Source organism: Rhinolophus sinicus, linkage group LG13 (genome assembly GCF_036562045.2).
Source record: "Rhinolophus sinicus isolate RSC01 linkage group LG13, ASM3656204v1, whole genome shotgun sequence".
Lineage (NCBI taxonomy): Eukaryota > Metazoa > Chordata > Mammalia > Chiroptera > Rhinolophidae > Rhinolophus > Rhinolophus sinicus.
In genome coordinates, this window is record NC_133762.1 from 10,131,711 (window position 1) to 10,156,847 (window position 25,137).

The 25,137-nt window shown below is 44.4% G+C and overlaps 1 protein-coding gene across 1 annotated transcript in view; it reads left to right on the forward strand.

Moving 5' to 3' along the window:
* The first annotated feature begins 939 nt into the window (after nt 1–939).
* AGBL1 (AGBL carboxypeptidase 1) overlaps nt 940–25,137 on the forward strand; it is a 583,728-nt gene continuing 559,530 nt past the window's right edge. The window contains exon 1 of the mRNA XM_019726713.2: nt 940–1,194. Coding sequence (XP_019582272.2) covers nt 1,144–1,194 — 51 coding nt within the window. The 5' untranslated portion in view covers nt 940–1,143. The remainder of the gene's footprint in view (nt 1,195–25,137) is intronic.

The window sequence follows — 25,137 nt, forward strand, 5'->3', positions numbered from 1 at the left end:
GGGCTGTGTGTGGCAATGCCGTGAATATGGGCGTCCCAAACTTGAATCCTTTAGTAATTCTGTGAAGCAGCTATGAATTCCCTCGGCATCTTCAGGCGCTCTGGGGTGGGGCCTAGAGTGACCGGGCGAGGCCCTCGGCCACACTCACAACCGGCATCTAAACACCAGCAAGACACTTAGGTGTGGACAGGGCGAGAGTGAGGGGCCAGTTGCCACTCAGACTCTTCCCACACGTTCTGAGCAGAAGCCATAGACAGAGATGATGAGTCATATGTGGGTCTGCAGGAAATCCCACCTGGGCCTCTGCCGTCCCTGAGGCAGAGGACAGTCCGCCCTCCATGACTTTGTGTGTTTGCAGCAACAGGAGGCAGGGTGGTGTAATGGTTAGTGCTCATGCTTTGGGCCAGGCTTCCTGTTGGAGGCCTGGCATACACTCCTCGGCCCTGTTCTTGCAGCTTAATGTCTCTGTGGCTCGATTTTCTCATTTGTCAAACGGGGGTGGGGTGGGATGGGATGGTAATAACAGTACGACCCCTCCAGGGTTATTAGGAAAGTTAGCAGATTAGGTGAGGGACCCCGTCCATGGAAAATGTCCGGAGCAGTTATTTTCCTTCTCAGTCACGGCTCCTGTCCCTCAGCCTGGGACCTCAGGGGGCCCTGGGCTTCTGTGCCCTGCACCGCCACGGTTGTGCAAGCACTCTTGGGTCTCCTGTTACCCGGGAGCCGGCCGGCAACAGACCAAAATAAAGGGGGAGGGGGACAAGCGGGGAGGGCCAGGCGAGCCTCTGCAGGGAGTCTGACCAGGTCAGCTGGGAATGCCTGTCAGCGGTCCAGGTGGCCTCTGCATGGGCCTGGAGGTGGGTGAGTGACTCACGCTGGTGCCCTCTCCACCCCCGTGCCCACATGCTCAGCTCTCTCTGGGCCGGGGCTCACCTAATCCCCACAGTAGGAGTCGGGGGACACTCGCGCCTGTGCTGAGGTCTAGGGTTGCACGGCGGCGACTTCACACTCAGCAGCATGTGCAGCTGAGGGCTCGGGGCAGCCGTGTCCCGAGAGGCGGGGAGCGAGGTCAGCTTGGCAGCCGCTGCCTCTCCAGCCCCGACCTGGCCTCAGGCAGCCGGTCCCCCAGGACCCTAGGAGGGGATGGCAGAACAAGAAGCCACTGGACTCCAGGTCCTGCTCCGCACGCTTCAGGTAGGAAGAGGTCGAGGGGTGCAGAACATGGCGGGCTCAGGCTGTGCGGGGCTCCCGTGGTCCCCTCCGGTGCCAGTGGCCCAGTTTGCTAACGCGCAGCTCTCACCTTGAGTCTGTGGCCTAAGTGATGCTGTAGTGTTTAAATATTGAAAATGACTGGTGTGGATGAGTGCTCTGCTTAGATTATTGAAAAAAGATCCAGGTTTGCTATGGATGGGAAAGATGGAGAAAAAGCCTGCCTGGCAAATGAGGACTCACGCGTCCCCTGAACAAGGCAGGAGACGTGTAGATGGATGTAGAACTGCCCAGGAGGAAAGGTAGCAGGGAAGTGGACTCCTCGGTGCTTCTCCTGCGAAATGGCCCTTCCTGAGTTCCCCAAGAGTGGTCTGCATCTGAGTTGCCTAGGATACCTGCTAATAGTGAATCTTCTCCGGTGGGATCTGGCCAGAAGGAATGGAAACCACCAGGGGCAGGGGCCTGGGTGGGGGGTCTGCCTCCCCACCCGGTGATTCTCTTCACTCCTAATGTTGAGAGTTCTTGTCCGAGAGCAGTGGTTTGCCAACTGGTCTGTACCCTAGAATCGCGTGGGGACTCTCCCACCCCAAATCAGATTTAATTGGTTTGGGAGCAACCTGGGAATTGAAATGTTGAAAAGTGCCCAGATAGTTTCAACGTGCAGGGAAGGCCAAGAACCATTGCTGTCTAGATGGGTAGATACTCTAGCTTCACCGGATGGAGAGAACCCAGGGCTCTAGGGGCCCAAGAGTCCGTCGGCTCCGGGACGTTACCTGAAGTCCCCGAATGGGCGTCATCAGAGGATGACCTTCAGGCCCCTGTTCCCTGAGTTAGAATGTAAATGTCTCATCCTTAACGTTCATTTTCCCCTGCTGTCAATATCGCAGCGTCCCTCGGCTTCCGAAGGAAAGCTGCATCCCTGAAAACTTTAAGGACCCAAAACGCCAACCTTCCCATATACAGATAAGGAAACTGAGTCTCAGAAAGTGAAATAGCTTCCTCAAGGTCATGCAAGTCCTTCATTAGGGAGCTGGAGCTAGCGCCAAAGAATGTCAACATCCGGGCGACTTTAGTGTCTTTTGACTCCTATCCGACGCCGAAAAGGCGAGACTGCATCTGGGCCAGGAGTGTTGGGGGTGGGTGCGGACCTCAAAATAAATTTGCAGTTATCCTGGAAGTCACTACAGGTTCTGCTCAAGCTCCTGAATTCCCACCAGTGGGGATTTTTTAATTGATATTTAAAGTGATCGCTCCAGAGCACTCACTGCGAGATTCTCAATCAAAGAAAGATTTAATTATCTTCAATATACCCTACTTAGTCCCCAATTAACCAGAACATTAAAATAACCAGAACACGCATTCCCTGTGCACTCAGAATCTGGTTGTAGAATTACTGGGGTTCCTGAGTCAGCCCCCAGAAAGTGCCTCCATGAGGCCTATTTCTGTCTTGCTAGTATGAATCAGAACTCAGACATATTTTTTTAAAAAAGAGAACCCAGAGCAGATATTCTGTGGAATGATATTTCATATGGATTTGATACTCTACCACCCGACCTCCACTCCTGATGGACTTAGGAGAGCCCGCAGAGCTTCCGAGAAGGGGTTACGGTTGGGGATCCCAAAGGTCTTACCCGTTCCGCTCAGTCCCCCTTTCCTTGTACACAAAGGTGATAGAAGGTTTTGTATTGCTTCTCAAATCTCTGGGGGACGTCAGTACTCATGTCTAAACAGAAGTGAGCTCAGAGTTCCCCACATCTTTCAGGAGCACCCCAGAACACTGCCAGGGGCAGGGAGGAAGAAAGATAACAAACGACCAGAAAAAGCAAGCAGAAGGATGACAGGGAACCTATTTCCCCGAAAATAAGACCTAGCTGGACAATCAGCTCTAATGCGTCTTTTGGAGCAAAAATTAATATAAGACCTGGTCTTACATTATAGTAAAATAAGACCAGGTATTATATTATATTATATTATATTATATTATATTATATTATATTATATTATATTTATTATATTATATTTATTATATTATATTATATTTATTATATTATATTATATTATATTATATTATATTATATTATATTATATTATATTATATTATATTATATTATATTTATTATATTATATTTATTATATTATATTATATTATATTATATTACATTACATTGTATTATATTATATAGACTTGGTGTTATATTATAGTAAAATAAGACCAGGTCTTATATTAATTTTTGCTCCAAAAGACGCATTAGAGCTGATGGTCTGGCTAGGCCTTATTTTTGGGGACACACGGTATCCCCACGATAGGATAGTAGACGTCCCCCTGTTCCAGAATGTCACCACTTCTGCCTCTTTGGGGCACAATGACAAAATAAACCAGGTTATTCTAAACTATCAGTCTTTGGCCTCTTACCTTTTCCTGCACAAGTGGGAAAGGTCTGAGTGATTTTTCCTACCTCAAGTTCAACACAGCTTTTTCTCTATCCTGAAGGTATGAGAATCAAATTTCTACCCAGACATTTTCCAAGTCTTGACTTTTACAGGTTGGGTCTGAGGCGGAAAATGAGATTGATTCTTGAGGGCTTGGGTGAAGGGGCAGCGGGGCCGGTGGGGTGAGGGGCAGCCTACAGCACGGGAGCCGGACAGAGGAAGGCCTGGATCCCACCCCACTCTTGGCTCTTACCAGTGGTGTATCCTTAGGCAAGTCCCTTGACCTTTCCGAGCTTTCATTTCTACGTCTGTAAAAAGGGGTAGTCAAAATACGTTCATTAAAGCTTTGTACGTTGGATAAAGGATTAAGAGAATCCATTTGAAAAGGGCTCGTGAGCCATAAACAGCTGTTTGAATGACTGTGGTTTTTCTGATTTCCCCAGTCGAGTACACAGTAGAGAGCATGGGAACACTTGCCTCCGCTTTTCATCAACCTGCCCTGCTTTTTTCCTGGGTGGACTCCAATACACGTGGAAAAAAAAGAGCGTGTCTCATTCTGTCCCGCTCTCATCTCTCCGTGTGCTTTGCACTAATGGGGAAGATGGGGTGCTGCCAGGGTCGCAGAATGTGGGCTCCACGCCAGCTCTGACACCGTGAGCCCTCACCCAGCAGTGTCCCACAAAATGCCAATTGAGTTCCTTATCAAAACATGAAAAATGTAGACTTATTCGGTCTGCTTTGGCACGCGCTGAGCTGTAACATGGGCGCATGTTTGCTGTTTGCATTTGTACTCTGTTGGTATAGCTGCTGCTCAAATCAAATCCCAGGTCGGCATCTTTGCCAAAATGTGCATTGCGTACTCCTTTTCTCAACTAGGGCTCTGAGAAGGTCATCTATTATGGATTGTGAACCAGGCTGCAAGACGTGGGGCTTCTTGCCTGGAGTTAGCGTTGAGCTTAGATCATAGGAAACCTGGAAGGGGCGACAACTCCACTTTTCCTTTGGACTTGTTCCTCCAAGGATTATTTCCAAAGACAACAGGTGATGTTAGCCCTTGGGCTGCAAAGAGGAGATGGGCAGAAAAATGATGCCTGATAGCTTTCATTCATAACACTGGGGAGTTTTGTTTCCAAAACATGTGTTTGAAAATTGTCTTTCTAGAAATCTCCATGGAGGATGTGGGACTCTCCATCTACCGAACAACCACAGGGCCAGGTCGAACAGAAATGGAGCTGTCCCCTTAGGAGCAGAAGGGGTTGGGCAAATCAAGAGAAGAATTTCCCTTTTAGATAGCAAACACGGTGTAGACTTTCTAAGGATCACAGGATTTCTCTCTTTGGTGAAGTTTGAGGCTTTCAGAGGTTTTTTGTTTTTCTGTTTTCTGAGACTCCTCCTCCAACCGCAACACAAATGTGGAAACAAACTGAAATTTGCCTTAATTTCAAGCATCAGTGGAAGCAAAGTAAAAGAAAACCCCGTAAGAACAAGCGCTGAATGGAAAAGGGGCAAACTTGGCAAGAATTAGCATCCGTCAGTGTCTAAGGAATGTGTTGGTGCCAGTTACACCGGAGAATGATGGAGGTGATGGTGGCCTGTGGGTGTATGCTGAGTTGGAAGTGAGGAGAAGCGTTTATTTGGTGTTTCGTTTTTACGACCTTGTTGCTTTCAATTTCTTAAATATCTTGGAATTAGAGGTTGGAAAAATGAATATTTACAAAGGGCCCACTCTATGCCAAGTTTTCACATCCATTACGTGACGTCACTCTTTCTGCCACCTGTGAGGGAGATGTGACTGTTCTGTCAGGGAACGGTTAGCGACTCAAAGCTCAATGACAGAAACCTAGTAAATTCCTATACGAGGGATATGACGTGGATCTTGTCACTCCAGAGTCTTTCCACTGGTCTACGTTGTTTACATGACCTAGGGAATACCCACTTTATTCTTTGTTTTGAGGAGCTTACCTTGGCCTGATTGAAACTAGAGGTTGAGAGGGTTTTGTTTCTCTGTAATAGAAGGATGCTTATTTAGAACTAAAGTAATCTTCATCCTATTTTGGTATGTGGGTTAATAACTTCCGATAAAGGAAGGTAACACTTTCAATTTGGGTCAATTGGATATTTTCAATGTCTACCACCCACCTGCCCATCCAGCCATCCACCCGTCCGTCCATCCGTCCGTCATCCATCCATCCACCCACCCATCTGTCCATCCATCCATCCATCCACCCGTCCATCCGTCTGTCATCCATCCATCCACCCACCCATCTGTCCATCCATCCATCCATCCACCCGTCCATCCGTCTGTCATCCATCCATCCATCCACCCACCCATCTGTCCATCCATCCACCCACCCATCTATCCACCCATCCATCCATCCATCCATCCATCTACCCATCCGTCCGTCCATCGTCCATCCATCCATCCATCCATCCATCCATCCATCCATCCATCCATCCATCCATCCATAGTTTTCTATGTGCTAGAAGAAACTCAGAAGATTGTTGAGTAGGATGATATGTCAAGAAGAGCTAGGTCTTTGGATCTTGACTCAGCCACTCAAAACTTGTGCGACTCAGGACAAACGCTCGAACTTCTCTGTACTGAATTTTTTTTTCTCCATCTGTAAAATGAGAATTATAATACCTACTCATGGGCGTATATGTTTTGAGAAAATACATGTAAAAAGGTTAGCATAATGTTATGTACCTGATAAACAGCAATTGTTGTACTTAAGTATGGTCCCTGCCTTCGTGAAACTACGGTGTTAAAGTGAAAAGGTAGGAGGATAGAAATATTTGTGGAGCAAGTTTGCATGTAATAGATGCCACAGTGAAGGTAAACATCAAAAGAAAATTCGGTGGCAGTTGGGAGGAGAAACTCCTCCTGGCTGGAGATTCAGGGACGGGCTTAGGAAATGGGTCAGATTTCAGCAGGGGAAAGTGTGGTTACCAGGGCGAGGAGAGCCCAGAGATCTTCCCATGTCAGGAAAGTGTGGAAAGTATTCAGGGTTTGCCACGGACCTGAGTTTGATTAAAACCGAACGTTCCTGGAGAGGGAGAAAGATTGAAACGGGAGTTGGCCCAAATGCTGGCAAGTCTTGAGTAGCAAGCTTCAGCTCTGACTGTGCCCTTCGTCATGGCTGCCTCTCCGGAACTGGCTGATGGGGCTGCAGAACGTACAGCCAAGGTGACCTGGTAAAGCCATTTGGACTGGGGGATGTTTGACACGACTGCGTCACTGCTCTTTCTTGTCAAGTAATGTGATGTGATATGTTTGTCCCCACCCTCCTGTCCCCGACCTGCCTTTGTCCCAGGCCCTCCTCTCATCCCTGCCCCCACCTTGCAGCCAGACCTTCAGTCCTTGCCTGTCACTCAGCGCTGCCTGTCACCCCATCCGGAGCCTGTCCGCATCCCTTATCCTACCCCACGGGGCAGGGCTGGGCTGAACGAGGCTCAGGGATGGGGGGGAGGAGAACTGCGCTCCCCCCCTTTTATAATTTGGAAGAAACACCAATTGTTTTGGAGGCAGCATTTGAGTGTTCCTGTGTCAGAGCAGCTCTGACAACGTGACTGCATTAAAGTGATTAGACTTGAGTTGAAAAAGTCCTGTCCCCTCTTGGGAATTGAGCCCAATTAGCATTTCCCTCCTCAGGACCCAGACTCTGCATCTGACGGCCCCCTGAGCGCTCACCTCCGCAGGGCAGGGGTGAGGGACAAAGAGCCACCATTGCTTTGAGGAGGAATTAGAAATGGGGCATTGGTGGTGACGTGCTGTGGCTAATGGCCGGTCCAGAGACCTATGCCCACAGTAGACATGTGTAACCTGGCAACCTTTACTCCACGATTTACGCAGTTACTAAAACTGGAACCACTGTAACGGAAGCCAAACATAATGGTCTCCATTGGAGCCCTGGGGACTGGGGAGGCGTGCAGGCAAGGAAGAGACGATGGTCTGCGTTCCCAATTACTGTGCCTGTAAGTGTGGGACAGGCAGCCGTGAATCAGACAGATGGGGTGCCCCTTCTTGGTTCAGAAACGGGCACGTGGCAATGCATCCTCGTGGGTCTGACTTCCATATCCTTTGCCAGACCTGACATGAAGAAAGTTGAGGGTTTGTGGGATCTGTGCTTTTCCCCTGAGCGAATACGGCATGGTTTCTTCAGAACGTAGATTCACACCCCAGGTTCTCATTAGAGAAAGCGGTGTGTAGGGTGAGGGAGAGATGAATGGCAGAGATGCTAGCAATAAAAGAATGGGCCGAACAAAGGGTGTGGAAGAAAACAGAGTGGCACGGCGTATGGGACAATACGTAGTTTTTCTTTCTTCCTTCTGTTCCTTCCCTCCCTTCTTTCTTCCCTCCCTCTTTTCTTTATTTTTTTGATAAAGTTTTGCAAACCAGATACATCCATGGAACCATTCCCCAGATGAGTAAACGCTCAGCATCCCAGGAGACCCCCTCTCACCCCATTCCTGTCACTGCTCCCCCAGTGTAACCACTCCCCTGCTTTCTAACACCCCAGATTAGTCTCACGTGCTCCGTACTTCATATAGATAGAACCCACCCACCTCCCTTTGTAGGCGTGGCTTCTTTGACTAGTATACGTTTGCATGTCTCCTGAATATGTAGCTACAACTGGAGTTGAGTCGTAACAGGGTACACGTATGCTCAGCTTTATGGATGATGACTCTTTTCAGAAAGAGTGGCTCCAAAATATGCACTCATGAGCCATGTAAATACCATTAGTGTGTGAATTCTGGGTGCCCCACACGCTTGCCCAAAGCTCCTTAATATTTGTTAGGTGAAAGTGGCTTCAAGTGTTTTGCGTGGAGGGAATTTGTGAGATTCATGTTTTATGTGCTCAGTTTCCCCTACCTGGTCCTTTTCATAAAATTGTTGAAATAATAACTAATGATTATTAAACAGTTTCTGCAAGTCAGGAGCTGTGCAAATTCTTCCACACGCATCATCTCATTTAATTCTTGCAGGAACCCTGTGAGGCAGGCAGTATTATTAGCCTCATTTTAAAGCTCTAACACGGAAGATTGGAGAGGTTAACAAATTTCCCAAGGTCGTAAAGTGAGGAGGTGGCATAGTTGGGATTTGAGCAGAGAGAATCTGACACCCACAGACGTGCTCTCGCCGGGTGTATTAACTCTCTGAGGAAAAGGAGAGGCACTGAGAAGATTCTGAGCAGATTTTCCCAGGTGGTAGATATCTTTTGGGGACAGTGGAGCCCACCCCACTTGGCACATCTGGGGAGGATGGCAACTGCCCCCCCCCAAGGCTGGGAGGACTGGCCACGAGGAAAGAGAACTGGTGCCTAGAGCAAGGGTTGGTAGATTTTATCCAGGGCCAGGTAGCAATTGTTTTAGGATTGATGGGCCACGGGATCTCCCTTACAACCAGTCAGCCCTGCCACTGTAGCTGTAGACAGTATGCAAATGAGTGGGCAAGGTCAGTTCCAGTGAACCGTTACTTACAAACACTGGCAGTGGGTGGGGTTTGGCTGGTGGGTGGTGGTTTGCCAACCCCGGCCTGGAGACGTTTGGGCATAAGTCTTGGTGTAAGGCTGGGTGGGAGATGGGAGGGAAAGAGTGATGGAGTCCTGGGGGCCCATTGCTACTGCAAGCTGTCAAATGGGGACTCCCCTCATCCACTCTGTGTGTCGTCCTCAACTCCTAGGCGGCCCTTGCTACAAAGGCTGCAGGTCCCATGTTGCTCTGGGTGGTGGAGTTCCTCTGGGGGCGAGGCTGGCAGAACCTGAAATGCACAGTTCGGAATGTTATCTCCCGAGTAATTGCTGCTGCTGCTGCCTCTACTTTTCTAGGTATCAGTGGAGACAGTGATTGTATCCATCAACCCTCCGGGGGTGAGCTTTCAGGTCGTCTGAGCAGCAGTACGAGGGCAAGACATATTCAAATCAACACTTTTCAAACTGGGTTCCCTGGGATGCCACGGGGTGTTCCACTCTCAAAGGGTCTTCGTGACAGGTGGATTTGGAAATGTCAGCATAAGTAAATTTATTAGGTTTCTTTACTGAAAAATCATCAATCTTTTGAACTCTTTTCAAATATTTATGTCTTTGAGCTCTCGGTTTAAATGGGTTTTACTCAGAGGGGACATCTCTGACAGCCCAATTAGCTACCCAATCACTCTAGGTTTCACCTCTCATTTCACTCTCTGCACAAAATTTATCATTTCCTGATACTTATTTGTGTCCTCCTTCCCTTCCTCCACCAGGGTAGGAATCTCATCTGTCTTGTTCACTCTTTATCCTAAAGTACTATCTAAGACAGAGCAGGTACTCAATAAATGTTTGTTGATTGACTAATAAAATGAATGTGCACGGTATATTATTAAGTTGGGGATATGATATATAGAATCTCCAAAGCATCTTGGAGATGGGATAATGCCAAAAACCTACTAGTATCTCACAGGACATTAGCAATCCAGGAAACACATTTGGGAAACAATAGTTTTAAACCAAAGCCGTGTTAAATCACTTCTGGTCCATGATGGTTGAATTTCTCCTGGTCTAGAATTTGACCTCTGGCATGTTGAAACGACTCCGGTGTGAAAGGATGCAAAGTGAGTTCTAGTGGAAACTGAGGCTCATTACCCTGCTTGGTGAATTCCGGGAGCTCATGACTCTGAACCTGCCTAGAGGCCTGGAGTTGACGTGCATTCTGGTTCTTACTTGATTGGGAGACAGAATGTAAGGACAGATGTGGAGGTTTACAAAAAGGTTCTTCCTAGAGGCTCCAGAGAGCCATTCTGCTACTGATGAGGAGGCCAGATGGCGATAAGAACAGCTTTAGCCTCGGGTTTCAGATGAAAGGCAGGGTTAGATTTCACAGTTGGGCTATCTGATGAAACTTCCCCTAAGGGACTTGGAGAGAAGGCAGTATCTCCAATAAATGTCAGTAATGAATTCTGTCCCTCCCCCCCCCCCCAATAACCCAATGGGTGTTATCATCTCTAATCTCTGGTCTGGATCCCACCAATCAGTTCAGCTCAATGCCCTGTATTTTGGACCCCTAGGCATCTTGATTCCATCTAACTTAAGCCTGGAATCAGTCCAATTCCCTCCTATGACAATGCAGGTATCTTACCAGTTCTCACAGTAGTTAAATTAGGAAGAAGCTATAGCAAATCCCATTTTCTACTTGACTTTGATTATTCAGTCATAAAATAATCATAAAATGTATACATTTTTAATACAATAGTCAAAATAGTCATAAAATGCATATTATACATACTCATACATATTGGAATAGGAGGGAGGTCTGACAATTAAGTTTGTAAACTTTTTACAATGATGTTGCTAACCTTTTTTGATATCAGAGGGAGTATACATTATGAATTTGTACCAACCGGACAAACAATTAACCAAGTTTACTATTTCAAAGTGCTGAAAAGGCTGCGTGAAAAAGTTAAATGACCTGAACTTTTCACCAACAATTCATGGCTCTTGCATCACGACAATGCACCAGCTCACACAGCACTGTCTGTGAGGGAGTTTTCAGCCAGTAAACAAATAACTGTATTGGAACGCCCTCCCTACTCATCTGATCTGGTCCCCAGTGACTTCTTTCTTTACTTGAAGATAAAGGAAATTTTGAAGGGAAGACATTTTGATGACATTCAGGACACCAAGGGTAATAGGATGACAGCTCTGATGGCCATTCCAGAAAAAGAGTTCCAAAATTGCTTTGAAGGTTTGGACTAGGTGCTGGCATTGGTGCGTGGCTTCCCAAGGGGAGCACTTCGAAGGTGACCATAGTGATATTCAGCAATGAGGTGTGTAGCACTTTTTTTAGGATGAGTTAGAGAACTTAATTGTCCGACCTCATATACCATATGCCATAACATATTATTATTAGTCCTAAAGGAAAAAAAATCGTCAAATGACAGCTAAAAGTTAGGATTGAGCAAGAGGCTAACGTGATGAAAATCTCTGAAGGAAAATGTGTATTAAAATTCAAGGAGTGTTTTTGCTGTGAGCTGCTCCCATTTGTTGAGCACTTACCGTGTGCCAGGAAATATTCTAAGCATTTTACCTGAGTTCCATTTTCTCATGCCACTTTCACGACAATCCAGTGTGGTACGTACAAAAATTATCCCCATTTTACAGATGAGGAGCAGAAGGCACTTGTTCAAGGTCACATAACCTTTCAGTAGCAGACTCAGGATTTGAACCCAGGGGAAGCCCGACTCTAGATCGCTATTACTCACCAGCCTACGTACAGTATATCTTTTCCTCTTCACCACTGAACATTTTTATCTGATTAAAGGAGTAATATAAGCACATTATTATAAAAATTTAATGAGTATACAGACATAGATTATAAGGAATAAAAATTTCCCCATTAAATCCTACCCCCTAAGACAACCAAACAAGGGTCTGATGTATATATATTCTTAGATGTTTGTATACATATAATAATATGTCTATTTCTATAACTTTAGAACTATATCTGTATCATTTCAACACACCATTATGCAATTTGCTTTCCCAACATATCAGTGTAATTAAATATCTTTCAAGCCAACACATATTGACCCAGCTCAGTCTTTTGTGATATTTAAATAGTAGTTTAGTATATGGATGTACCGTAATTTGTATAAATAGAAGTACATTTTCTTCTAATGTTTCACTGGAATGTGACTTTCTGTCTTTATTTTTATTTTTTGAGGTTACGTAAATTACATTTTAATATTCAACTTTTTCAAACTTATTTTCATGGATTATTTTTGGCCACAAGATACCTTTCCCCCATAATCTAACTCTTATATCTAATGATGTTTAAATTTAACTCCATGCTACACATTCTCTTTTTCTTAAGTCTTGTTGCTTTCATAGAGCTTCTCTGCCATTCCACACTTCACCAGTATGTGGCAACAGTTAACACATTTATATCCTTAAATTTTTTTTTCCACTTGATAATATTTGGAAGTTTTTGCATTTGACATCATTGTTTATTTAGAATGAACATATATATTTCTTGGCTGGGCTTCAGGAAGCCAGAGTTGATTTTTAGACGCTGCCTCTGACTTTTTTTTTTTTTTTGGTTTTGTGATTTTTTTTCATTTAATTTAATTTTTATTTTTTAATTGATTTATTTTGACTTGAGTCCCCTCAGCCAGCATTGTCTATGTCTTGATGGTGTTCAGACGTCAGTGCTAGGAGATTTGCCCAGCAATGTAACTTGTTTGCCTGGCACCTTATGACTCTCTTGTTATGGTTCATTCGCTTATTGCTGTACTAGGTAGTGAGTGGCGAGGTTGTCAGAATCTTAGCAGCCACACACTTTCCTACTGAAATTCTTCCAGATGCTAATGCCCAAGGTCAGGAAGAAAGAGGTCCCAAATGTGGCAGTGATACCTGTCCCCCTTTGCTCTGTTCTGTACTGACTAGCAGAGCACATGCTATTGTCATTATTCCCATCTCTGGGCTAAGGTCTGAAGACTCAGCTGCTTTCCAGCTACTCTTACGCACCTATGTTAATTCATGTGAAGTCTTTTTTCCCCTTTGAATTAAAGGGTCATGAGTTTTAATCTTTATTTTTACTTCCAGGGATCAGGGTGTCACATATCCCTTTTTGCCTATTTTGATGCCAGTAAAATCTAGACACTTTCCCCAGACAAATGCATGCACACACTTTTGAGTACAGTTTCAGGGTAATAAGCCAGATCATAAGGTTTCACTTTTTCAAGGTGTTTACTTGGGTTTCATGGCATGGAATTTTTTAAAGGTCAGAATAGCAGAGGCAGGTTTCCAAGGGAAAACCCACAATTCTGTCCAATGGAGATGTATCCCTCATGCCTCTGAATAGCGCACAAAGTTCTCATCTCTATATCCCACCTGTGTTTTGAACTTCCTTGATGGAGCAACTGAAATCCTCCTTTCCAAAAAAAAACCAAAAAACAAAAAAACCCCAAAACAACAACAACAAAAAACAAAACAAAAAAAAACCAACCTTTTTTGATAACCCGGGTAGGTGATAACCTCTCCTTCCCTGAGGTACCAGCCAAGCATTGGTTCCTCTCTCTTAAATCATCTGTGCTTTGCTTTGTCAAACTACAAACATAGTTGTTCTTTATTCAACAAGCTTTTATTGGGCACTGGGACTCTCAAAGTAAAGATGACGTGGCCCTTGCCCTCCCAGAGCTCAGCGTATGAAGAAGAACCAGACAGACATTTGAGAATTTCCTGAAAGTTACAGACCCTCTTCCTGGCTAAACATCTGCACTTAAACCAAGCATTGACATCTCAGAAGGTATTTCTACAGTTTGAATCAGAATCTATGCCATGTAATCACTGAGGTTAACATACGAACAGATGATTATAAAGCATGGCTGTAAATGACATAACATGCCCAGTGTATTTTTGGAAGAAGGGGAATCTCAGTCTCCCACCTTGCATGACCTTCTACTCCTGAGTATCAGGTAGATTAGATAATTCAGATCAACCGTTGCTCTGGAGATAATTAAAAAATATGGATAAAATGTACTTTTTCTAAAAAGCATCGGTCTTCTAATGAGATAATAAAAGTTTCATGGACTAAGGGTCAGGAGAGGTGGGAAATCCAGAGAGATGAGGAAAACTCTGGCATGACTGACTTGGAGGTATTTCCTGTTTTGGAAGATGTGGCTGAAAAGACTGACTTGTCCATTCTGTGGCTTTTCCCATGTAGGAAAACAAGAATGAGGACTCTGGCAAACTACTCCCTGTCTCTGAGCTGAGACCCAAGGGGCTTGTCCTAGAAGTGAGTGAGTCATACATAAGCCAGTCTTCGCATAGAGCCATGCTTCAGCTTACCATGCTGGCTCAGAAAAACCTTAATACTTGAACAGGTGGTCTTAGAATCCTAGAGGTCTTGGGTGCCTGGCAGTAGCAAATTAAAGTCCTCATTAGTGGAAGAAAATATCATCCGAGGCCTTACATTAATTCTACAAATCATTTGAAAACCGAACACGAGGGGAGGTAAATCAATATAAGTAATAAACACCATCAGAAATAACAGATGGTGGAATCAAACCCACCAGTGCTCCAGAAACCAGAACTACCGGACCCAGAATATAACAACAGAGCTTTAGTGACGGTGTTCAAAGAAATCAAAGTCAAGTTTGAAAAATTTGGCAGTGAACTACAGTCTATAAAAAGTGCTAGTGGAGATTTTAGAAAACACCAAATGGAAATTCTTAAACCGATCAATAAAATAACCCGAATTAAGAACTCAATGGATCGGTTTAACTGCAGATTTGAATTGGCTAAAGAAAGAATGAAAAAGCAGGTCATAACGAACTATCCAGAAGGAAGCACAGAAGGTCAAAAAGATTAAACACTGACAAGGGCAGGTTAGACATAGAAGACAGAGTAAGAAGGACCAGAAAATGTTTAATTGGAGGCTTGGAAGCACAAAAGAGAATGGGCAGCAGCAATATTAAGAGAGATCATGAGAGTCCCAACCCTTCTGTATGCTATTCATTCTTTTGTAGAAACAGTATTCTACTCAAGTCTGTGTTTCCTGAAATACCTAGTAGTACTTTATGGAGTGTTTGTTGAATTTGTTAGGTGAGAAAACTTCGCTGTTATGTTTTATTCTATTCCATTTTCTATTTTTGGAATCACGTCACAGTTTCCTTCAAAATACTATACGTACTCTTTAAAACAATACCGGAAAATTACTGTCCGATGTGGTGATTCATTCAGTTATCTAAATCTCTGTGTTTCCAGTTGTCACTTCAAAATGTGGAGCTTAACCTACAACTGACACTACAGTTGAAGCTTAAGCTCTCATTTGTGAGCTGATGATTTCATTTTTAGACCCAAATACATCCCTTCAAACGCATATGCATTACTCCATTTGGTTTCTTGCTGTTTAAGTTTTATAGCAGCCTTTGGCAAGGAGTTATACAATTCTAATCTGGTCACAACTAATTAAAATGTTATATTTAGTTTCTTTTGCCATGTTCTCTTTAGTGATAGGGTGTTCTGACACATAACTTCATATTTCCTTTAAAACAGAGAGAAAACACGATGTTTCATAGGTTCCCCGGGAAACCGATTTTGAGTCAAAACGTTGCATGCAGGAAGTTTATTGGGGAATGTCTGGAATCCACACACTGGAGAATGCGGAAAGCAGGATGAGGCAAAGGGAGGAGACGAGCTGCAATGTCGTCATGACAAAAGCTCCAGATGATCCCATGGGGAGTTCCGGAACTGGATGGTCCTTGAGCAAATGTTTTGTGCTTCAGCAGGGTGGGGGTGAGATGTTTTACCTCCTCCCCTGCACCGGACCAGTCAGTGGCATGTGACCTTAGAAACTCTTCACCTCAGTCTTTCCCAAAGGAGGACAGAGGAAGAAATTGTCAGTCACTGAGAGTCCCTCTGGTGGTGGTGGTGGGGGTGAGGGCCTCAGTCCTGAAGGGTGACGTGCCCGGGAAGCACAACTGCAGTATCCGTGATACATGATAACTGGTAAGATCGGGCATGAAGAGATGTAGGTTCTAATCCTGCCTGCGCTACCAACTGACTGTGTGATCTTGGGCAAGTCACATCCCCCTGGGTCATAGGGGCCTCCTCTAAAATCAGGCCTAGGCATGATACCAGTTTTTCCTCAACTTTAGTCATTTGCGTGCCAGTTTCATGCTTATTTTTTCACGTTTTGGATCAACAATACTATCGGTGACTTAACATGACTTTTCTCCAGTACATTTATGCATAGTAACTGAGCTTTACTTAAGGTGGCACTTGACATACCGCTGTGTAGGTTTAGCAACGACGTATTAGCACACATATAGGAAGTAGCCGTAAAAATAAGTTTACATAATGCAAGACTGTAAACTCCTGCTAGACAGTGGTGCCTGTGGAGTCTCTGAGCCCGAGGCCTGCTCTGTGTTTTCCAAAAAGATTAGCAGCTATTGGAGAGGAGTTGGAAATACACTAACAACGAAGACTTGAACAGACACTTCTCAAAAGAAGAATAAACATTTTACTGAGAACAAACATTTTTCTGTATGTGATTCAGGGATATTTAATGCTGTGTCTCTGGTGGCACCTGAATCCAGGTCACATAGTCTCAGTTGAAAGTTTCTGACCTTTCAAGAAAATAGTGGATTAGGTATTCTTGAGGATAAAATGATATTATTCCATGATGCTTTGTGTGAGCCCAGTGTTGGGGAGAAGATAGGTATGGGTTATAATATTTTTTTAAGGTCATATTTCTATAGGCTTGGGTACCAGCCAGCAGCCTGAGGAATTGAATTTATTGGATGAGATTCCTAATATTATGAGCATACCATCGCTGAAATGTAGCCATGGTGACGAGCAACAAGAATTCAGTGCTTCAATTCTTTCAGTCTCCCCCAAAGAAGGTGCATCGTAGAGACGGCAGACACTCCTTCCTTGAGCAGAAGAAGTAGCATGCCATGCGATCCTCTTGTCCCTGAGGCCACCCGTTTCTTAATTCTCCTGCCATTTCCCCTGATGAGCAGGGGTTAGCCAATTTACCTTGGGACAGTTAAGGCATGAATAGGAGAAGCCTAGAAAGTTCTCCTTCCTGTGATCTTTCTGGAAGAGAGCAGACTGAATTTTAGCATCTCTCCATGAGTTGTTCAGATGTAGCGGGTAGGGCTTGGCGTCTTCTCTAGAATTTCAGCTGCATTGTAGGCTTTACAAGGGTATCTGCTCTTGATTCTTGATTCCGCTCTGGTAACAGATGCTTTCTCCCAGCCTTGGCGTCTTGTAATTCCCCAGTGTTAGGGCGTGGTATCTCCCACTGGATTCATCTCAACTGGCCCACAGGAGGATTACTGGAATTCTGTGCCAGTTACCAGTGACTCCCTAAGGAAATTAGAAACATTACCTTCCTTGAGGCTAATCAAGGCATTCACCTTAGTGGGGCCACCACCCCTCGTTCAGTTAGACCTACACACTCAGTTCCTGAGGAATCGAGAGCAGGAGGCCTCTTTGCTTCTATCCTAAAACCAGTGTATGACAGTATATGAATAACGGTGATCGCAACAAGTGTCCTGATAGCCGAGCGCAGGGGGAAGGAGGTGAGGAGAAATAGGGGAAGGTGTAAGATGAGGACGGGGAAGAGAAACCTTTGTCAAGCCCATACTAGTTCCAGGCCCTATACTCTGCCTGCACAGGGGCAGGGCCGAAAGTCTCTGAATATAAATGCCTCTGTGTGATGAATCGATCCCTCAAGTTTTAGAGCTCAGGTGCGATGGAACAAACTATCTCTTACTCTCTTCTACACAACTGCAACCTCCCTTCTTTTTATGGCCTTTTCTATCACTTCTTAGTATACAGAGACTCCTCAGGCCCAATTCAACAAGCTCTGTGAAAATGAGTGAGTTTTTTATGTCCAGTTTTATTTGGTGGGACTTACAAGTCACAGGGCATATCTGGTGTTTTGCTGGTATTTACAGAGTGAGCTGCCAGCTCAACCCTCCATCTCTTCAAATTTCACCTGAGAATCACTTTCCTCTTTACCTCCAAGTGTCTTGCTGTTATTTAATTCTGAAAACGGCACAGGGCCGAAATTTGTCTGAACTATTATGTACAATAAATGTGTGTGCAGGCAGATGTGTAGGTATCTTCTCCGGTGGATTGTAACCTAGCGTTGTTCTGTTGTATTTGTCAAGGGTTTCGATACACAGAGAGAGCAGGATGGTTCGAGAAGCAGTGAATGGGGTGCTTGCATTAATTTCATGTACATAGTCTTGGTACGATTTAGCGCATAAGAGTCGTTGTCAGGAAGGCTGACATCCCCATGGTGTAGGCGGGACATAAATGGATTTGGATGCACCCAAGATAGCCATGGTCAAAAAGCTTTTCATACACGATGTGTGTGGGGTGCGTGAAGATGGTAGGCTGATGTGATGCAGGACATCTTTGGATCTACCTGGAGCCCTGATCAGAGCTAGGGAACCTCCATTCGATTTGGGGATTCTACATGTCTTTTCACTCGATTCCAGTGGGTGTCACCAAGGACTAATTTTGTAACTAACAACGAGAATCTAGTGCTTCACTTCTTCCAGTCTCCTTGGAAGAAGGAGCCAGTCCCAGAAAGCAGGCGTTCCTTCCTTGAGTCGCCTGGTACAGCTCTCATTCGGCAATGCCTGGAGACAGTTTTGATTGTCATATTTGTGGGGGATGCTGCAGCCTAAACGTCCCAGAATGCTTAGCACCCTTATGCTGCTAAATGCTAAATGTCCGACAAACACAGTATCTCCTCTTCCTCCCGACCCCAGGAAAGAATGACCCAGCCCAAAATGTCAGTAGTACCCAAATTAGAGCTTTGCTTTCTTCGGTCAGCCCTGTATTTATTTTACTCATTGAGACTGAAATTTAAGATGGCACAATACCAGAGGGCACAGGGTAATTCCGTCCAAATATTACGTTCTCTGAGACGGATAGTGATACTGTCCTTGTTACGTGTTGGAGTCGCTCCTAGAAGAATCAGCCTACATTCCCAGGACAAACGTTTCCTCTCCTCACTGCCCCTCACTGTCTGCTGTGAAGCCCCGAGAACCCACTGTAGGTGATCAGTGTGACTTCCTTTGATGTGCTCCTGAGGCTGGAGGAATTGTTGGGCTGTGTGAAAAACACATGCCTGGAGGCGAAGAGGATTCTAATTCAGAAAGGAGAGAAGGAGACCAATTAGAGCTGATTAAAAACAGGACACACTGTGGGAAGCATTTCAGGGGCCCCAAATCATCCAGGGAGTGATGCACGCACGCCAACATCCAGGCAGGCCAAAAAATGAAGGTGGACTTGGGGCGCTATGGTTTCCAGATACGTAAGAGACCCCAGGACAAGGTGAAACTGGAGAATTTTACCACCCCCCATGGTCCTCCATGATTTCTAGCCTGTTCTTATTTCTTCTGCATCCTGGCTAAAGACCGTAGAGCTGAATTTGAATCTGTAGTAGCCACACATTGGGTTTAGCTGCAGAGAGACCTGAGTTCCCATCTAATTGTATCACACACAAGCTGCGTGTTCTCAGGCAAGTTGCCTCAGTTCTTTAAACCTCAGTTTCCTCACCTCTAAAAAGGGGGAAATGGTATCAACCTGTTGTGAAGGTGAAAGGAGACAGCGTCTGTGAATGGACTAGCCCCGTCTTGACGCACACTAGACGCTTGGCCAATATTCACCTTCCTCTTCCTGCCTGCAGCTGGAGCCAGGCCAAGGTTCCCCATCCCAGCAAAATGCCGAGCTTCTCAGAAGTGCTTTCTTGGAAGCATGTAGGATTCACATGAGAGTGCAGGCCGCTGTCTAGAATTCCCCGGTGGGGACAGGAAGATGGCTTACTACCATTGCTTTACTATCCCCTTTTAACCGGCATCCTTTCCTCTTCTGTCATTGTTAGGTCACAGGGAGGGGACAATAGGAAGGAAGGGGGCTGGTGAACATTTGATTCTTCACTTTTGGCTCCTGTAATTCAAGGGTATGTTTGGTAATGGGACAACCTGCTTCTTCTGCCTTAAAACAAAATTTTATTCCTCTGAGGTCTCAGACACAACCCAGTCCAGTTTAAATCAGACGTAGTCTGACCCTGGACCTGGTCCGGTTGGTTTCTAAGTCAGACCTAGTGCAACTCTGGCCAGTGTCCGGACCCAGTCAGGGGAAAAAAAAAAAAGCTCAAATAAAGTCTGAAAGCTCATCAGGGAAAAACTGCAGAGCCAGGATCCAAGAGGGCCTTCCCCACCACCTGCAGAGGTAGCGAGAAAGCAGCAAGTTCAAGGGGCTCAACACGTACCTCTGTCTGGTTGCTCATCGCTCCTGGGGGCCATCGGCGGTCGCTTTTGGTTCTCTCTCTGACACCAGAATGGTTAAAAGATAAACTGAGGCATATTAAAATTTATAAGAGTTTATTGGAGCAAAAATCAATTTGACTTGGGCAGTATCCAGTCTAGCAGATTGAAAGGGGCTCCAAGGAACTGCACAAAATGAAAGACTTTTATAGGCAGAGGGGAGCGGGAATAAGGAAGTTATACTGGGCAAAAGGCGGGTTGGTTATTGCAAGGTTACCTTTAGGGGATGGCAGGGATCTGCCAGGCAAATTGCCTCACTGGTGCTGGTCAGGCGATTCCTGATTGGACAGATTTCAGATTCCATTTCTAAGAGAGCGGAAACCATAATTAAGATTCGGCTTGGTGACCTGAGGCTTAGCATAAATGACTCCATGTTGGGCCTGTTGTCTTGATTCTAACAAGCTATGTTTTGAATACTCAGTCCACATGTCTTAGGAGATCAAAAGGAGAAGGCAATTGCAGGAGAGCAAAAGACCCTCATTGAATTGTCACAAATAGAGACTGCCTATGGATAGAAAGGCTGAGAATGATATGTAAGTGTTTACATCATTTCAGATCTTGTTATATGCGTTTATCCATATATATATGCATGCTTAAACAAACAAAAACACCCCCAGAATACTATAAATATATTTTGTATGTTTAATAATATAATGTGGATATCGTTTTGCATCAATAAGACTCCTGCAATGTTAGTGTTATTGATTGAATGAATCTTATTCCACATTGTACTATGACAGTTTATTTAATGGTAGACATTTAGAGTGTTTTCCGTTTTTCACGATTAGCAACAGTAATGAAGGGCTGAAGATCCTGGCAAAAAAAGTATGTTTCCAATTCCTTGGGAATAATTGCAGCACAACTGCCGGGTCAAAAAGGTCTGTACATTTTAAAGGCTTTTGATTAAGTATTTCTAAATTGCTCATGTAGAAAAGTTGTAGCAATTTCAACTCTCTTCAGCAGTGAAGAAGAATGCCCATTTCCTCTCACCCTTACTAGATCTAGGTTTTATCTAGCTTTTAAATCTTCGCCCATTTGAGAGGGGAATGATGGTAATTTGTTTTAATTTGCATTTGTTTGATTACTAATGTGATTGAGCTTTTGTTTTATAAGCCTATTAGTCATTCGCATTTCTGCTTTTGTAAAGTGCCAGTTTGGGTCTTTCAGGCAGGAGAGCCCTTCACTTCAGGAAACTCTCCCCAAAGATGCTAGGCTCTGATGTATAGAACATTGTTCAAAAACAGGCCTCCCATTAGAAAAGTGAAGGGACAGTCTAAAAGACAGAAGCGGTGTCCTTTTAGCAAGTGGTGAGTCTGTCACCACAGGGACCAGGGGCAGGATTTAGGCTTCTTGTCTCAATTGCTAGCTCGTCACCTCAGTTACCTGTCAGGTTTCTCAATTTCTGTTCGTGGCTGTATAATACCTTATATATCTTTTAGAGGGATAACCAAAGTTCGCCTATAATCTGGATATTTGAGTATCTATGAAACAGAGTATGCATTATGTTATATACTTTATATTCTATTCTGTTAGTCTAAATATAATATATGACATAATATAACATAATATAATACTGTCAAACTGATAATAGATGGGGCATTACCCTGTCCTATTTTAGGTTTTAAACTCCTAAAAGGTAAGGAAAGTTTCTTGTTTACCTTTAAGGTCCTGCCACCGTGGCTTGTCTATAACAGGTACTCTCTAATGTGGGGTGAATCGATAGATAACGTCACTTCCCAACTGTGCTATTTTAATTCTAGAGTATTTTGAGTTGTCTAGTCCTTCTTCAAACTTGCCTGGTGGTCTTGGAAAAACGACTTGACTTTATATAGTGCTTCTCATTCTCCATGTTCAAAAGGAAAGATTGGTAATATTTGTGTGTACGGTGCTGTTTGTTACACCAGTTCTTTGAACATACTGTGAATTATTGTAGTGCTAAAAAACAATTAGGAACTTTCTACACGTAAGTCGTTAACTACTACACTTGGAATAAAATGTGTGAGTTACCACTGACATTTCAAGGACTATATGTGCTAATCACTGAGCCTTGACAAATTGAAATTAGTTACAAACTGGGCCGAAATGGGAATCCAATACTGTTTCTAGTCTTGTTGAACAATCCAATTAAGGGACTCTTTACGTATAACATGTATGCCATTTTTCTGTTTGAAATATGATGATGTTATATTTGAAATCTGAAACCGGTTATTTGACAGTGGTTCTGTCTTTTCGGTTTTGGACTTGCAGGGTAAGGGTGGAGTTGGTGTGTGTGTGTGTGTGTGTGTGTGTGTGGGGGGGGTGTAAGTTGACAGTTGGCCTTGGCAGGTGTCCAGGAGAAAGAACGCAGCAGTGCCATTTCCAATGGAACCTGTGGGAAGTGGCCTCTGTCCCATGGCCCAGCCCACTGTGTTGCTCAGTCTGCAGGACACTTTCTCTGTGGTGACCCAGTGTGATTCCTGGAGCCCTGCTTTTGTGAAAAGCAATAGGAACTGAGCTCCTTGTAGCCTAAATGTTCACTTAAACCCAGAATGGCATAGATATCTTAATTCCACAATGCACGTTCCTCTCCATGAGCTTGTCTATGAAAACGAGGAGAAGGTCGAGGGGTTCTTGGAAGGGGTCTTTTCTTTTCTCTGATGTCACGGTCATCTTTATGCATCTGAATCTTATGGAAGCTGCAGGCCTTCTGGCTTAAGGATTCCACATCCTGGAGTGCAACCAGTAAGACCTGTGTGTGAGCCGAGCTTGGTGCCAATGACAACTCATATCTCACCTGCCCACTTCAGAGCTCTTTTATGTGTATGCCAGTTGATTGTGTCACCCACGCGTGCGTACCAATGCGGAAGCCCTCCAGTGAGTCCTTTTCTCAGTGAATTCACGTGAAACCTACTTCTGATGGGAGCCACGGTCCAGGTGGCCTGAGCTTGCAATGCATTTGGCTCTTTTACTGAGCTCCGTGGTCGTCTCTGTTGTGGAAAAAAGTAGGAAAAATGGCCGCCACTTTTTTGCTCACGGTCCACGTTGGGCGATGGGTAAACACATGGCTGGCGTGTGGAAGGAAGGAGACCTGAGAAAATGTCTTGACTAAGAAATAGTGACTGCTATCTCAAACTGATGGAATGAGGCTACTTTTGTTTTTCTGAAAAGAATCTTTTTTGAAGGATGCTCAAGCCATTCTCTAGGTGGCGTTGTGACATCCATCTTTTTTTTTTTCTGCTTTTTTACTTAAAAAAAAATTAATCTGTTTTTAGTGATAGGTGTCAGTGACATCCACCTTATTGCTAATGTCATGATCCAGACGGGCACCGTGAGGTCACAGAGGTGGGTTGAGACTGTAAAGATGGAATTTTAACAGTGGCGTCCGCTCCATCCTAGTCTAGACCTGCCTATTAAACCCACCGCCACTAGGTTGTGCTAGAGTATAAACATAGCACTGCTGTGCTTTTTTTTTTTTTTTTTGGTAACTCTTCACTTTATTGGCAATTTCTTTCATTCTTTCCTTTTAAAAAACATTAATTCCTTTGCTCTCCATGGCTTGGAACATCGTATCAGAAAAGTCGTGATCACTGTTCTTTCAAATGAAGAACCTTTGACTGACTCTGCTGATTTTGTTAAGGCCTGAGGGAGGTAGTATGATGCTCAGAATTATTTACCCTCATGCCCAGATACCACTTCGTCACTCCCCAACGTTTGGTGCTCTGGGGTGAGGACCAGGGCTTCTCCTCAGTTTTCTTGCCAGCGCCTCTCTTTCTTCCTGGCTGACCCACACCAGAAAGCTCAAGGCTCTCCGTTGGGTTCCTGTCTCTTCTTTTCTCTGTAGACTCTTCCCAGATTATTTGCCTGCTACATACCATCCGTTTGTCCGTGACGCCCCCTGCTACGTCTCTAGTCCTGACTTTCCCACAAAACTCCAAACTCATATCCAGGATGACCAAACAGGTCAGCTTTCTGGGACAGCCCCCACTTAGACGGATTATCCCATTATAATTATTTGTAGCATCCCCTTTCTCTCTCAAAAGGTAACAGGAATGTAATCCTCAACACACGTCTCTGTAAATTTGACATGTTCACTTGAATATCCTATAGGCACTCCAATTACTGTGCTAAGCTCTAAATTTTCTATCCAGTTCCCATATTGCTTTCCAGGTAATGGCATCAAAACCCACCAGTTGTTCAAGCCATTTTTCTGGTACTTTTGCTTGACTATTTGATTTCTGTGATCTAATAAATGCTGTAGGCTTTCCTTTCAAAAATACATCCCACATCTCATCTACCCAATTCTGTCTCCTCCACTACAATTCTAGTCCAGCAGCAATCGTCTTCTTACTTGGACAGATCTTAAAATCCATTCTCCATATGGTAAGCAGGTTGACATTTAAATCAGATCACAATACTCTTGCCTAACATCCTCTTACAAGAAGGGAAGCAAATGATTGGGAACAATAATAGAATTTACTATGCCACTAAAACAAGCAGGGAACCTAGAATTGATTGAACGTCATTGTGCTAGGTTATTTGCATTTGCACCATCATTTAATTTAAGCTTCATCTTGTCTCTGCTGTGTGGGCATTATTCCAGTTTATTCCAGCTAAGACAAAGCAAAACAAAACAAGCAAACCAACAAAGCAAGAAAGAGGAGGCTCGGAAAGATGAAAATAACTTGCTC